Source organism: Choloepus didactylus, chromosome 6, assembly GCF_015220235.1.
Source record: "Choloepus didactylus isolate mChoDid1 chromosome 6, mChoDid1.pri, whole genome shotgun sequence".
In the NCBI taxonomy this organism is placed as follows: Eukaryota; Metazoa; Chordata; class Mammalia; order Pilosa; family Megalonychidae; genus Choloepus; species Choloepus didactylus.
This window is the reverse complement of record NC_051312.1, coordinates 142,253,821-142,269,411: the sequence shown is the minus strand read 5'-3', so window position 1 is coordinate 142,269,411 and position 15,591 is coordinate 142,253,821. Positions and strand designations below refer to the sequence as shown.

Below are 15,591 nucleotides of genomic sequence, written 5' to 3'. Positions count from 1 at the left end.
AATAAAGCCTACAGATTGATGCTTGGCCATTACTGTTGATGAAAGAAACACAAGCTCGGGTAATAACTGGTGGATCTTACGTGTATCAAGCTTATATTAGAAGAAATGATTGCAGTTCATCTGACTGTCTCTTTGTGCATTGCTGTTCTATGTTTTCCTCAGATAAAAGTTAGAATTTCTTTTATGTACATGTCAGAATCCTATGCTACATGAAACTACTGTTCCAACTAGCCCAGTGTTATCCCTCTAATGGTAGAATGGAAGGGTGTGGATTTCCCCACTCATGTGAATTTTAGAGTTTAGAGATGGGTTTAAAAACAGAAACAATAGTTTTCCATAATTTTCCTCAATGAACAGTACAAAATATGAGATTTTTAATTTTTTCCTTTAAATTTTTATAGTAAAATTTACAAATCTTTAAATATACAACTTGATGGGTTTTTAAGCATATACCCATCTAATTTCCAACACGAACATGATATAGACTATTACCATCATACCAGAAAATTTCCTTTCTCCATTTTGAAGACAATCATCATAACCTACATTTAGACAACGTTGCTGTAATTTCTATCACTATGATTAATTTTTGTCTCCCTTGAAATTTCATAAAACTGGAATCATACAATATGTGCTCTTTTGTGTTTGACTTTATCACTCATAATATTTTTAGATTCCAATTTGTTGCATGTCTAAGTAGTTTAGCTTATTATTGCTGAGTGATATTCTTTGTATGAATATACAATAATTTGTTTATCCATTCTCTAGTTGACAGACATTGGGGTTAAGTTCAGATTTTGGACATAATTAATATGCTGCTGTTAGTATATATGTGCAGGTCATTTTGTACAAAACACCATGAATCCTACACAGAATTAAAGGGGATGAATCACAGATACATGTAACAACATGAATGAATCTCAAATTCATTATGCTAAGAGAAAGAAGTCAAACCAAATAACTGCATGCTTTATGCTTTAGTTTTCTTTGGAAATATCAAAGAGTTGAATTGCTACGTCATTGGTTACCTATTTGTTTAACTTGATAAGAAACTTCCCAACTGTTTCCCGGGTAATTTACTACTCTACCTTCCCACCATTACTATGTGTAAATCAAAATTTTTTCCCATCTTCACCAACAATTAGTGTTTTAGAGTTTCTAATTTTAGCTAATACTCATAGATGTGAAAATGTGAGTTTGAAATTCATTATTTATGTGTCTTCAAATATTCTTTTATTAAGATATAATTTAAATAGAGTGAAATTAACAGTTTTTTGTTTAGAGTTCTGTAAGTTTTGTCAAACACATGCCTTAGAGAAACCTCACTAAAGTCAAGATAGTTTCCCACATCTCTTTATAGTTAAACCTTTTTCCTACTTCTAGGCTTTGGGAGCCACTGATCTGATTTCTGTTTGTATAGTTTTGTCTTTTCCAGAATATCATTTAAACTAAAGCATAAAGCATGCAGTTATTTGATTTGACTTCTTTCTCTTAGCATAATGAATTTGAGATTCATTTATGTTGTTACATGTATCTGTGATTCATCCCCTTTAATTCTGTGTAGGATTCATGGTGTTTTATACTAAAATTTATTATCATTAATCTTCTGAAGAATGATAATCAAATATAGATAAAATTTTAGAAGTTGTAAGTGAAAATAAGCTTTTACTCTTGTAAATACCTTGGCATTTTACTCATAAATACCTTGGTGTGAAACAACTTTGTAAGAAACCTCCAAATTGTTTTCCAAATTGGGTGTACCATTTTGCATTCCCACTGGTAATACATGAGAATTCAATTTCTCCATATCCTTACCAGCAGTAGGTATAGTCAGTTTTATTTTAATTTATTTTAAAATTTTAGCCATTGTAATAGGCTTGTGATTGTATCTCATTGTATTTTAAATTTGTATTTATCTAATGAAAAATGAGGTTGAGCATCTTTACATGTGTTTTCCGTATCTTTTTTGTTAATGGCTGGTTCACATATGTTGCTCATTTATTAATTGGGTTCTTTGTTTTCTCATTGTTAGGTTTTAAGTGTTCTTTATATATTTTGGTACAAGTTACTTATTAGATATATGATTTCAAATATTTTGCCAGCCTGTGGCATATATTTCCTCTCCTTTACTATTATTTGTGTCAGAGAAATAGGCTTTTATTTTTATAATATTCAGTTTAACATCTTTGTTTTATGGATTGTGCTTTTGATAACTCATCTTCAGAATCTTTTCCAAACTGTACGTCATGAAGATTTTCCTTTTTGTTCTCTTCTAAATGTCTTAGAGATTTAAGTTTTGCATATACTCCTTTGATTTATTTGTGCATTAGAGAATACAGAAGCTATATTATTAATCGAAAAGTTTATGTATTATTAGAAAAATCATGCAGTGAGTGTAGAGATCCCAAATACCTCCTTCCACAGATTTCCCTATTATTAAAACTTTGCGTTTGTGTGTTACCTTTCTTACAATTTATGAAATAATGTTATTATAATTAAGCTAGTAACTATAGTTCAAAATATACATTAGGGTTCACTTTTTCTGTTTAAAGTCTATAGATTTTTAAAAATTTGTGTTCTGGTAACATATTTACAATACCTTTTTTAACCTCTTTCAAATAAAAAATTAAGTGGTGTCACTTACTTTCACACTGTTGTGCTACCATCACCACCATCCACTATCAACACTTTACCATCATCCCAAACAGATGTTCTGTGCCAATTAAGCAAGAATTCCCCATTCCTCATCCCAACCTTTGTCCCTGGTAGCCTGTACTATAGTTTCTGACTCTATGAGTTTGTTATTCTGGTTATTTCCTAGGAGTGTCATCACAGAATATTTTCGTTTTGTATCTGGCTTATTTCACGCAACATGGTGTTTCCAAGGTTCATGCGTTTTGCATGCATTGAACTCCATTCCTTTTTATGCTTGAATAATATTCCACTGAGTATATATACAACATTTTTTTTGTTTATCATTTCTTCTGTTGATGGACACTTGGACATCTTCTAGCTTTTGGCTATTATGTATTATGCTGCTGTGAACACTGGTGTAGAAATATCTGTTTGAGTCACTGCTTTCAATTCTTGGGGTTTATACCTGGAAGTGGTATGCTGGGTCATATGTTAATTCTGTATTTGACTTTCTGAGGAACTGCCAAACTGTCTTCACAGTGGCTGCACCTTTTTACCCAGCAACATTTAGGAAGTGTTCCTCTCTCAGCATTCTCCCCAATACTTGTTTGGTTTTTTTTTCCTCCATTTTTTAAAAATAGTATCCTTTCTAGTGGGTATGGAATGGTATATCATTGTGGTTTTCCCTAATGATTAGTGATCGGGAACAACTTTTCATGTGCTTACTAGCCATCTGTATATCTTCTTTGGAGAAATGTTGATCCAAATCTTTTGCCCATTTTGATATTGGGTTGTTTGTATTTCTGGTGTTGAGTGGTAGGTTTCTTTATGTATTCGTGATATTAAATCCTTATAGGGTGTATAGTTTCCAAATATTTTCTCCCATTCTATAGGTTTTCTTTTTACTTTCATGAAGTCTTTGATGAGCAAAAGTTTTAAATTTTTGTAAGATCTTTGTTTCAGTTTGCTAAAGCTGCTGGAATGCAATATACCAGAAATGAGTTGGCATTTTCAATGGGGTTTTATTAGGTTACAAATTTACAGTTCTAAGGCCATGAAAATGTCCAAATTAAGGCATCTAGAGGAAAATACTTTCTCAGAGGGATGGTTGCTGGCATCCAGGGTTCCTCTGTCACATGGAAAGGCACATGGCGACATCTGTTGGTCCTTCTCTCCTGTGCCCTGGTTTCAAAATGGCTGTCTGCAAACGACTCTGGGTATTTCTTTCTCAGCTTCTCTGAGCTCTCTGAGTTTCATCTGTATTTTATTCTCTCATAAAGGACTCCAGCAAGGGGATTAAGACTCACCTTGAATGGGCTGGATCACATCTGCATGGAAAACAATCTAATCATGAGGTCCCACCCAACAATTGGTCTGTACTCAGAAGAATGGATTAAAAGAACTTGGCATTTTCTGGGGTACGTAGCAGTTTCAAAACAGCACAGTCCACCCTCTGAACTCCAAAAAGTCATGTTCTTTCCATATGCAAAACACATTCATTCCATTACAATATCACAAAAGCCTTAAATCATTTCAGTAACAATATTAGGTACAACTTATCAAAATCAGTTACAGGAATGTTTGCCCTAAGGCAAAATTCCCCTCCAACTGTGAACCTGTGAAACTTAGAATAAGCTTTCTGTTTCCAGTATACAAAGAAGGGACAGTCACAGGATAAATGTTGCCACTTCAATAGGGAGAAATTGGAGGGAAAACAGGGGTCAAAGATCCTAAACAGTTATGAAAACCTGCAGGGCAAACTCCATTAGACTTCAAAGTCTGAAAGTCATCTATAGAAAGATGTTTTATCCTTGGGACTTGAGAGAGCAGTAGTCCCATCCTCTCCAAGGGCTTACATAGTGGCCCTGCTCTCTCCAAACACCGGAGTGAGCATTCCAACTTCTCCAAGCATTGGAGAGACCACCATGTTCTTGGCCCCACCCTCCTCATGCTTCTGGGTGGCAGCCAGACTGTCTGTCATCTTCGGGGCACATTCTCAACCCCCTTAGAACAGTGACATGGTGGCCAGGCCCTCCCTAATCCCTGGCGAATCTGTTCCATCCTCTTAGAGATGTGGGGTGACAGTATTCTTCCTGAACAACAGGGCGGCCAAACTTCCCTCAATTCCCCAGCCATCTGAGAGCCCTAGGGTGGTAACACTGGCAACAATGGGCAGGAAGGTTGGCCCTCTGCCAACTCCAGGTCATGGGTGAGTCTGCTCTCCTGGCATGAAGTTTCTTGGCTCAGACCTGAACTGCCATGGTTTTGCCTTTGAAGTCATTTTTTTCTTTCAATCTGTCCCTTTTCTGTCCCTTTTAGTTCAGTCTGGCAGTGGTTCTATTTGTACAGATCCTGCAACGAACTTGTTGATTTAGCATGCAGCACACAGGGGTCCCAACCATCAGACAGTAGGACTTCCCCCACATCCTTTCTGGATAACTCCATCTCCAGTCCAGATTCACACTGAGATGGCTGACTGGCTGAATCTTCTCATGGCGCTCTATTCTTTGGGGACATGCTTTCCAGAAACTTGGAATTTTCCAAACCTTCAGTTTCTGGTTTCTTTGTACCCAAGAGTTCAGGTTTCAGCTTATCCCTTTCCTCTCACATTTTACTATAAGCTGCAAGTAGATGCTAAGCTACATTTTCCTCATTAGTTTGGAAATTTCCTCAGCTAGATATCCAAGCTCATCACTTTCAAATTCTCTCTTCCATTTAACACCAGGACTCAATTTTGCCAAGTTCTCTGTCACTTTAAAACAAGGATCACCTTTATTCCAGTTGACAGTGACACATTCATCATTTCTAAATCTTCATTGGAAGTGTCTTTAGCATCCATATTTCGAGCAACAGCCTCTTCAGAGCAGTTTAGGCCTTTTCTATTAAGCACCTCACAATTCTTCCAGAATCTTCCCCTTATCCATTTATACAGCCATTCCAGAATTTTTGGTATTTACAGATCACAGCACCCCACCAGTGTCCTGTCCTACATAAAACTACTAATTCAACCAGCCCATATTTTATGCCTTTGATGGTGGGAAAGGGTAAGGATTTCCCCACTGATGTCAATATTAGGAATTAGAGATGTGTTATTAAAAAAACACACTAGTTTTCCGTAATAATTCTCAATGGATCTTTAGGAGAATAATATAGTACAAAAATATTGAGCTGTATAAATTGTCAGATTTTAAATTTAATTTAGAGGTATAATTCATGTGTAAAAAAATGTACAACTTGTATATGTGCAGCTTCATAGCTTTTTAAGTGTACAGAGATCCAGTTTCCACCAAGAATATGATATAGACCCTTTCCATTATAGCAGAAAATTTCCTCTTATCCCCTTGCCATTAATCCTCATAAGCTAACCTCAAGCAAACATTGATATACTTTCAATCATATAATGCATTTTTTGCCTTTTTTAGAACCTCATGCAAGTGGAGTCAGACTCATTTCTGTTTTTCCTTCCCTTTGCTTGACATTTGGAGGTTTCAGTAATTTATTTTTCTTTATTTTTGAGTAATATCCTATTGTATGAATAAATCATAATTTGTGTATTAAGTCACTAGTTGATGGATATTTGAGTTATTTTGGAGTCTGAACATAATTAATAAACTGTTATCAGTATGTATGTGCACATTGTTATTAATTATATGTTTATATTTTCCTTGAGAATTATGTAGCATTGAATTGCTAGATCATATCATAAAGATATGTTTAAATTTATATGAAACTCCCAGCCTGATTCAAAAAGTGATTTACTATTTTACATACCCAGCATTAATGTTGGTAAGTTGAAATTGTTTCAAATGTTCCCCAACATGTGGTCCTTTCACATTCTGATTATAACACTGTTAGTAGGCGTGATGATGTAAAATGGAAACATTGTTTATGTGTGTGTTTTAGGTAGATGGTTGGGTATTTATTTAAATTTATTTTTATTCAAGTGTAATTTAAATAGAGTAATATTCAGAAATTTTAGTACACAATTATGCACATTTTTCTAAACCCCTATATTAGAGAAACTATCACCAAAATTGAGAGGGTCTCCCATTTCCCTCTACAATCAAACCCTCCTTATGTCCCCATCCATTGGAAGCCACTGATCTTTCTGTTTCCATAGTTTTGCCTTTTCTAGAATGTCATATAAATGTAAAAATACAATATGAGATTTTTTAGTCTGACACTCTCTTAACAATAAATTTGAGATTCATCCATGCTGTTACGTGTATCACAAATTCATTCCTCTTTATTGATGAATAGGATTTGTTGCATGGATGTCCTAGAGTTATTCATCCATTAATCAATTGAAAAATAATGAAATGAGTTTTAAAATAAGTATACAGTTTTTGTATACATGTAAGTTTTCATTTTCTTGGGTAATTATTTTGGGGTGGGACAACTTATAATAAATTGCTGAACTGTTTTCAAAAATGGCCCTACCCTTTTGCATTCTCACCAATGAAGTTTGAGAATTCCAGTTGCTCTTCATCCTTATTAGCACTAGGAATAGTCAATTTAATTTATAATTTTAATTTTATTAATGCAACATAAGAAAATCAATCAATGTATTATAACACATTAACAAATCAAAAGGGAAAAATCAAATAATTGTCTCAATAGATGCTGAAAAAGTGTTCGACAAAATCCACCATCCTTTCTTGATAAAAAGACTTCAAAAGGTAGGAATTGAAGGAAACTTCCTCAATATGATAAAGAGCATGTATGAAAAACCCACAGCCAACGTAATACTCAATATTGAGTGACTGAATGCCTTCCTTCTAAAATCAGGAATGAGACAAGGATGCCCACTGTCACCACTGTTATTCAACATTGTTCTAGAAGTGCTAGCTAGGGCAATCTGGCAAGACAAAGAAATAAAAGGCATCCAAATTGGAAAGGAAGAAGTAAAACTGTCATTATTTGCAGATGATAGGATCTTATATCTGGAAAACCCTGAGAAATCAATGACACAGCTACTAGAGCTAATAAATATAGCAAAGTAGCAGGATACAAGATTAATGAACTTAAGTCAGTAATGTTCCTATACACTAGAAATCACCTAGCTGAAGAGACACTCAAGAAAAAGATTCCATTTTCAATGACAACTGAAAAAATCAAGTACTTACGAATAAACTTAACCAAAGATGTAAAAGATCTATACAAAGAAAACTGTATAACTTTACTAAAAGAAATAGAAAGGGACCTAAAAAGATGGAAAAATATTCCTTGTTCATGGATGGGAAGGCTAAATGTCATTAAGATGACAATTCCACCCAAACTCATCCACAGATTGAATGCAGTCCCTATCAAAATTCCAACATCCTACTTCATAGACTTGAAAAAGCTAGTTATCAAATTTGTTTGGAAAGGGATGATGCTTTGAATTGCTAAAAACATTCTAAAAAAGAAAAACGAAGTGGGAGGACTTACACTCCCGGACTTTGAAGCTTATTATAAAGCCACAGTAGTTAAAACAGCATGGTACTAGCACAAAGATAGACATAATTGATCAATGGAATCAAATTGAGAATTCGGAGATAGACTCCCAGATATATGGTCAACTGATCTTGGATAAGGCCCCCAAAGCCACTGATCTGGGACATAACAGTCTTTCCAACAAATGGGACTGGGAGAGTTGGATATCCATTTCCAGAACAATGAAAAAGGACCCCTACCTCTTACCCTACAGAAAAATTAACTCAAAATAGGTTAAAGTCCTCAACATAAGAGACAGTAACATAAAACTCCTAGAATATAATGTAGGGAAGCATCTTCAAGACCTTGTATTAGGCAGTCACTTCCTAGACTTGACACCCAAAGCACAGGCAACAAAAGAAAAAATAGATAAATGGGAACTCCTCAAACTTAAAAACTTCTGTACCTCAAAAGAATTTTTCAAAATGTGAAGAAGCAGCCAACTGAATGGGAAAAAATATTTGGAAATCCTGTATCTGACAAAAGACTGGTATGTTGCATATATGAAGAAATCCTACAACTCCATGATGATAGTACAGACAGCCCAATTATAAAATGGGCAAAAGATAGGAAAAGACAGTTCTCTGAAGAGGAAAATACAAATGGCCAAAAAACACATGAAAAAATTGTTTAGCTTTACTAGCTATTAGGGAGATGCAAATTAAGACCACAGTGAGATACCATCTCACACCCATTAGAATGGCTGCCATTAAACAAACAGGAAACTACAAATGCTGGAGAGGATGTGGAGAAATTGGAACTCTTATTCATTGTTGGTGGGACTGTATAATATTATCGCCACTCTGGAAGGCAGTCTGGCAGTTCCTTAGAAAACTACATAGAGTCACCCTTTGATCCAGCAGTCACACTTCTGGGTATATATCTGGAAGATCTGAAAACAGTGACATGAACAGATAGCTGTATGCCAATGATCATAGCAGCAATATTCACAATTGCCAAGAGGAGGAAGCAACCCAAATGTCCTTCAACAGATGAGTGGATAAACAAAATGTGGTATATACACAAGATGGAATACTATGCTTCCGTAAGAAAGATGTCGTGAAACATGACAACATGAATGAACCTTGAAGACATAATGCTGAGCGAAATAAGCCATGCACAAAAAGAGAAATATTATATGTTACCACTAATGTGAACACTGAAAAATGTAAAATAAATGGTTTATAATATAGAATATAGGGGACCTAGTGATAGATAGCAAATAGTGAAGGGGGAACGATAACCTAATAAGATCAGATAAGTTATTGTAGGTAAATTTAACATTCTGGGAATGCTCAGGAATGACTAAGATTTGTTGTTTTCTGGTGGGTATGGTAGGAACAAGTTCACAGAAATACAATTATCTTAGGTTATCTGTGTTTCCTTTTCCTTTGCTGAGTTTTAGTCTGTATATTTTCTTGGGGTAGAGTAGGAACATCTTGAAAGTAATGTAGTTGTTTTAGGTTATTTGTTCTTTCTTAGTCCTTTTTTTTTTTTTGAAAAAAATTTTATTGTCTTTTTTAAAATTTTTTGATGAAGTTAATTTAAAAAAAAATGAAAAAAATATGCAGAGCACCCCTGAGGAGCTGGGAGAAGTTCAGAGGTGTTGGGCTTCCTCACCTGGATGGTTGCTGATGTTCTCACAAACATTGAATACTGGCAGTTTGATGTGCTGAACCCTCTATCACGGGACTTGCCCTTAAGGAGTCTGTTACTGCAAATGAGAGGCTAGGCCTGCTTATGATTGTGCCTGGGAGTCGCCCCGAGTCCTTCTTGGTTTCTTAGATGTGGCCCTCTCTCTCTAGCTAAGCCAACTTGGAGGGTGAAATCACTGCCCACCCCCCTGCATGGGCTCTGACACCCGGGGGTGTGAATCTCCCTGGCAGCACAGAATATGACTCCGGGGGATGAATATGGACCCAGCATTGTGGGATGAAGAACACTGTCTTGACCAAAAGGGGGATGTGAAATGAAATGAAATAATGTTTCAGTCGCTGAGAGATTCCAAATGGAGTTGAGAGGTCACTCTGGTGAACACTCTTACACACAATATAGATAACTCTTTTTATGTTTTAATTAATTGGAATAGCTAGTAGTAAATACCTGAAACTATCAAACTACAACATAGTAGCCTTGAAGCTTGAAGGCGATTGTATAACAATGTGACTCACAAGGGGTGACAGTGTGATTGTGAAAACCTTGTGGATCACACTTCCCTTTGTCCTGTGTATGGATGGATGAGTAGAAACATGGGGGCAAAAAACTAAAGGAAAAATCGGGTGGGGGGGATGATTTGGGTGTTCTTTTTTTACTCATTTTTTTATTCTTATTTTCACTTTTTCTGGTACAAGGAAAATGTTAAAAAAATAGATCGGGGTGATGAATGAACAACTATATGATGGTAATGTGAACAACTGATTTGTATAATTTGGATGATTGTATGGTGTGTGAATAAATCTTAATAAAAAAAAGATCATGGCTCTTCTGGGGTCCATAACAGTTTCAAATTGGCACAGTAAGTATGTGGAAAATTCTAGAATAATGATTGGGAGCCACTTATGATAATATAGGTCAGCTAAAAATAAAAAGTGCTTAAATTTTGGTGGTGGTTGTGGGAAAGGATAGAGGATGTTTGGTAGACGCTATTGCTTAGCATGTGAGAAATGTGGAAAATATTCTGTGGGTTTTCATCTAGAGAACAGTTTAATTTCCAGAAATATTTATTGAGTCTACTGTGTACCCTGTACTGGATTTAGCACCAGGAGCAAAGTAGTAAGCATGACAGAAGTGGTCTTTGTCATTACAGAGCTTAGAGTTTATAGGAGAGCAACAAACTCAAAGAAAAAGAATGATGTCTAATGAGTGTTATAATGGAGCATCTACTGGAAGCTCTGAGAATATAAATCATGATAGCTGACATTTCTGGACTAGCAACCTTTTGTCAGGCACTGTTCTGAGCACTTCACTTATATTAGCTCAGTTAACATTCACGGCAAATCAATGAAAGCAATGCTATTATTCCCATCCCTATCTGAGAAACTGTAAGGCAGACAGACTTGAAGTAACTTGCCCAAAGTGTTAAGAGTCAGGAATTATGGTGGTAAGAGTTAACCAAAAGCCATCTAACTCCAGAGTCCAAATTCTAAACTATAATGGTGAGAAGAAATTGATGAGCTCAGTTACTGAAATGTTACATTTAAGAACACATTAAGTCCTGAAAATGCTAAGGAATACCTAGGTCCCTATCTGAAACGCGATAAATGTTTTACTCCCTAATTTTTTTTTTCAGAAACTTAAATCCACCAGAGTGTTCCTATGACAGATAAGTCCTAAAATCCAGAGGGAACACCCACTCCAAGAACATCAACCAGATGCGTCCCCCTTCCCTATAATGTTGACACCCTTTTTCAATATGAATAAGTGACAGTGGTCACTGCCCAGATATCCCTGAAGATTGAGGAAGAGATCAAATGAGAGAAATTGACAATAACAAGACAAGACAGGATTTAACAAAGGATTACAAATACTGCATCTTTATCTATCTATCTATCTATCTATCTATCTATCTATCTATCTATCTATATTAGTTTCTAGGCTGCCAGAATATCTAGAAATCTAGAAGGAAATAGCTGGCATGGTGGAACTGTAACCCATAATATGCTTTGATATTTGTTCTGTAGCTACTTGTTGAATCATACTTCAAAAGTTACTACTTTTCTGTAGACATGTTATACTTCACAATAAGGAAAAAACTGAAATTGTGGAACTGTCACCTATAACATTCTTTGTAATTTGATCTCTAACTACTTGTTCAATTGTACTTTGAAAGTTATCACTCATTTTTATATATATTTCACAATTAAAAGTGTAACAAAATGACTGATTAAGGATGTTGACATAGAAATTTTCAGTAGGTGTCTAGAAGTAAACACCTTTGAGAAAATAGAGGCATAAAATTTTATTTTGGAGATATCTTAGAAGAGATAACACCTGATGTCAGTTACAGCAATCCTTGATGATTTTTGAACATAGAAATATAGAAGTGTGGAGGCAAAACACTTGTAGAAAAATCTACAGTAGGATTTGGGAAGAATGATGTTATGAAAATGATACAATGTATGGATTTTTCTTCAGAGTTGAAAATGGTGGAGAGATGGGAATTTTCTTTTTGTCTCTTCAATGGCAGATGTACAATCCCAAGAGATAAGTGAAAACTTGAGGAAAATATTGGTCCCTAAAGAACTAAAGACGTAATGTGGTCCGGGGTGTAAATGCATTCCCCTTACTTCCCTATTACACACAGAGTCTGTCCCCTGGGGAAGAGGCTGTGCAGACTTCTCACCTGTTTATAACCAAGTGCATTGCATCATTAAACTCACATGAAATCTTCTGAGCTTATCAAGCAACAAATGTGATAATAATAAAGGAGACTTTTGTTTTCTACTACTTGAGATGACTCAGAGTTAAAATCAGAAATTATGATCTGTAGCTTAGAATGATTTCTAGGGCATACTGGAAATTGTCTTGTCTGGATCTTGTTAGAGTCAAAGGTAATGAAATAACTGAGTTGAAAATTGGGTTTCAGAGACCACAAAGGTAAATAAGAGCAATCAGGAAGCTCAGCGGTTTTCTGGTCTAAGGATGGTGAGTTCCTGAATTCCACACATATTATGTCCTCCATGTTTTGAGATTGAAGTCTAGGGATTAAAACGTGGCTTACTCTGATATTTTGTGTAGTCTTGCCACTCCAGTAAATTAGGTGGAAGAATTTGAGGGACAGCAGAGAATTGTCAGAGTCAACAGGAGTCTCAGGCTTCCTCTATCCCAGGGTATAAATTCCCTGTCCTTGAAGGAACTCACTCTTGTAGATTTATGGCTTTTACACTGTGCCTTGGGGCAGTTGCTGAATGATTCCTTGGCTCTGGTCCCTTAGTTTTGATCTGGAAACAATGTTCATGGTTTGCACCCCATCAATATCTAAGTGCATTAGAGGCCAGCTCCAGGTAGCTAGGCCTTCTACATCTAGTTTTACTTTTGAGGAATAGGGCTCAGGTGAATGAGGAAATGATGAGATGAGAGAGACAGTTGAGTCCTGGTCCATCTTCTCTTTCTCCCTTGGTTTTCCAGTAGAGATGTTTCCTATGTCAGCAGTGTCTTTCACTCTGTTGATGGTGCACTTGGTTATATTTAGTTTAGCACTCTATTATGTAGAAGCCATTGTCACTCAATATCATGGTAGTGGTAAAGTTCGATTCTCTGGGTCCATGTTGGGTTAGTCTCAAACATTCCCACTAGGTCCCACTTCTGTCGGAGGAAATATTGTGCGAAGAGCTGGATTGCCCTCTACGGTAACCCTTTTGTTTGTGCCCACAGATCTCCCCAGATCAGAATGGCTATTGGAAATGGCTCTTTCGTGTCTGAATTCATTTTGGTGGGACTAACAAACCACCCAGATTTCCAACTGTTCCTGTTTTTCCTATTTCTAGCAATATATATGGTCACTGTGTTGGGAAACTTGGGCTTGATAACTCTAATTGTGCTGAATTCCCATCTTCACACCCCAATGTACTTTTTTCTCATTAACTTGTCATTTATAGACCTCTGTTATTCTTCTGTTATTACTCCCAAAATGCTGATCCACTTCATATCAAGGCCAAATACTATCTCTTATATTTCCTGCATGATCCAGCTCTACTTTTTCTGTTTTTTTGGCATTTCTGAGTGTTATGTGCTGACATCAATGGCCTATGATCGCTATGTTGCCATCTGTAATCCACTCTTGTATGACTTTGCTGTGTCCCCTAAAGTGTGTTCCAACCTTATTTTGGGTTCATACTTAATTGCATTTTCTAGTGCTATGGCCAACACTGGATGCATGCTGAGACTGACCTTCTGTGATGCCAACACCATCAACCACTATTTCTGTGATGTCCTCCCTGTGCTTCAGCTCTCCTGCATGAGCACTTATATCAATGAGCTGGTGGTTTTCATTTTGTCAGTTATCAGTATTATTGTGCCTTGTATCACCATCTTTATCTCATATGGTTTCATTATCTGCAGCATCCTCCATATCAATTCCACTGAGGGCAGGTCCAAAGCCTTCAGCACCTGCAGTTCCCACATAATGGCTGTTTCTCTGTTCTTTGGATCATGTGCATTTATGTATCTTCAACCATCATCTTCCAGTTCTAAGAATGGAGGAAAAATCTCTTCTGTTTTTTATACCAATGTGGTTCCCATGATGAACCCCTTAATCTACAGCTTGAGGAATAAAGATGTAGTATTTGCCATGAGAAAAACCCTGAGAAGAAGAATGTTTTGATCAGAATCACTTTCTTTTGTCCAGGTAGTTTCAAGTCAGGGGGATGCTGTATGCGTAATTACATTTTTTGGTGGCAGCCTTCCTATCCTATTTTTTTCTTACCATGGTAAAGGAAATTTATTTCCATGTTTATGAATAAGACTTCATCCTTTCTGAATTATTTATGTACGTTTCTTCTCCTTCTCACCTTTTCTCCTGTTTAAGCATAACATCAAGGAAAGAATTATTCTCTCTGTTTTTTTTTTCCTTATCCATTTGAATTTTCTATTTCCTGCTTAAAAAGTGAATGATTCTGCAAATTATCAAAGTATTTCTAGGATAACACTTTGTCATTCGAGGGTGGGAGTGGGATGCTTATGTCAGTTGCAACAGGCCACTGGAGTATGAGTCAAACAATCTGTTTCTCCATTCCTTTCTTTCCTTCCTTCATGGGCAGAAGTATGTCTCCTTCAAATGCCAGTATTCCACCGAGATAGAAGCTTCCATAAATTCTTCAACTATATCCCACAGTGAAGGTGTAAATGCTATAAACTAATATTCTACTGCCTGGAGTTTTCTTATTTATCTTTGAACACCCAAACAAGTACATAGTAGTTGATCAATATATGAATATTGCCTGGAGAGGAAACTGGAGCCCAGGGTGTTAATGAGTTAAAGTCACACAGCTTCGCAATGGGAGAGCCTGGGATTAGCCTTCCCAGTTTACGTTTACTGCTCTTTGTAGTATAGTTTGCTTCCACTTTATTTTGTTACTCTATTTCAATAAAAATGCAAAAGGGAAAATATTTCAATTTTTTGGAATTTGTGCTTTGACCCAGGAGGATATACGAATTTGTCTCAAGGTGGGCACTGATTTTTTGTTTACTTGTTTAGAGGAATACTTTGATGGGCTGAATATATTGAGATATATTCACCATACCTTGCAGTCATACAAAGCATACATTCAGTTGTTCACAGTACCATTATATAATTGTGCATTCATCACCAAAATTAATTTTTGAAAATTTTTGTTACAACACACACACAAATAATAAGAATAAAAATTAAAGTGAAAAAGAACAATTAAAGTGGAAAAGAACACTGGGTGCCTTTTTTTTTTTTTTGCACCCATTTTTCTACTTATCTATCCATACACTGGACAAAGGGGAGTGTGGTCCACA

General features: G+C 36.1%; 1 protein-coding gene across 1 annotated transcript; it reads left to right on the top strand.

Moving 5' to 3' along the window:
* Positions 1-13,498: 13,498 nt before the first annotated feature.
* On the top strand, positions 13,499-14,431 carry LOC119538002 (olfactory receptor 8B3-like). Its single transcript, XM_037840677.1, has one exon. The coding sequence runs from the start codon at positions 13,499-13,501 to the stop codon at positions 14,429-14,431; it is 933 nt and encodes a 310-aa protein (XP_037696605.1).
* The last annotated feature ends 1,160 nt before the right edge of the window (positions 14,432-15,591 follow it).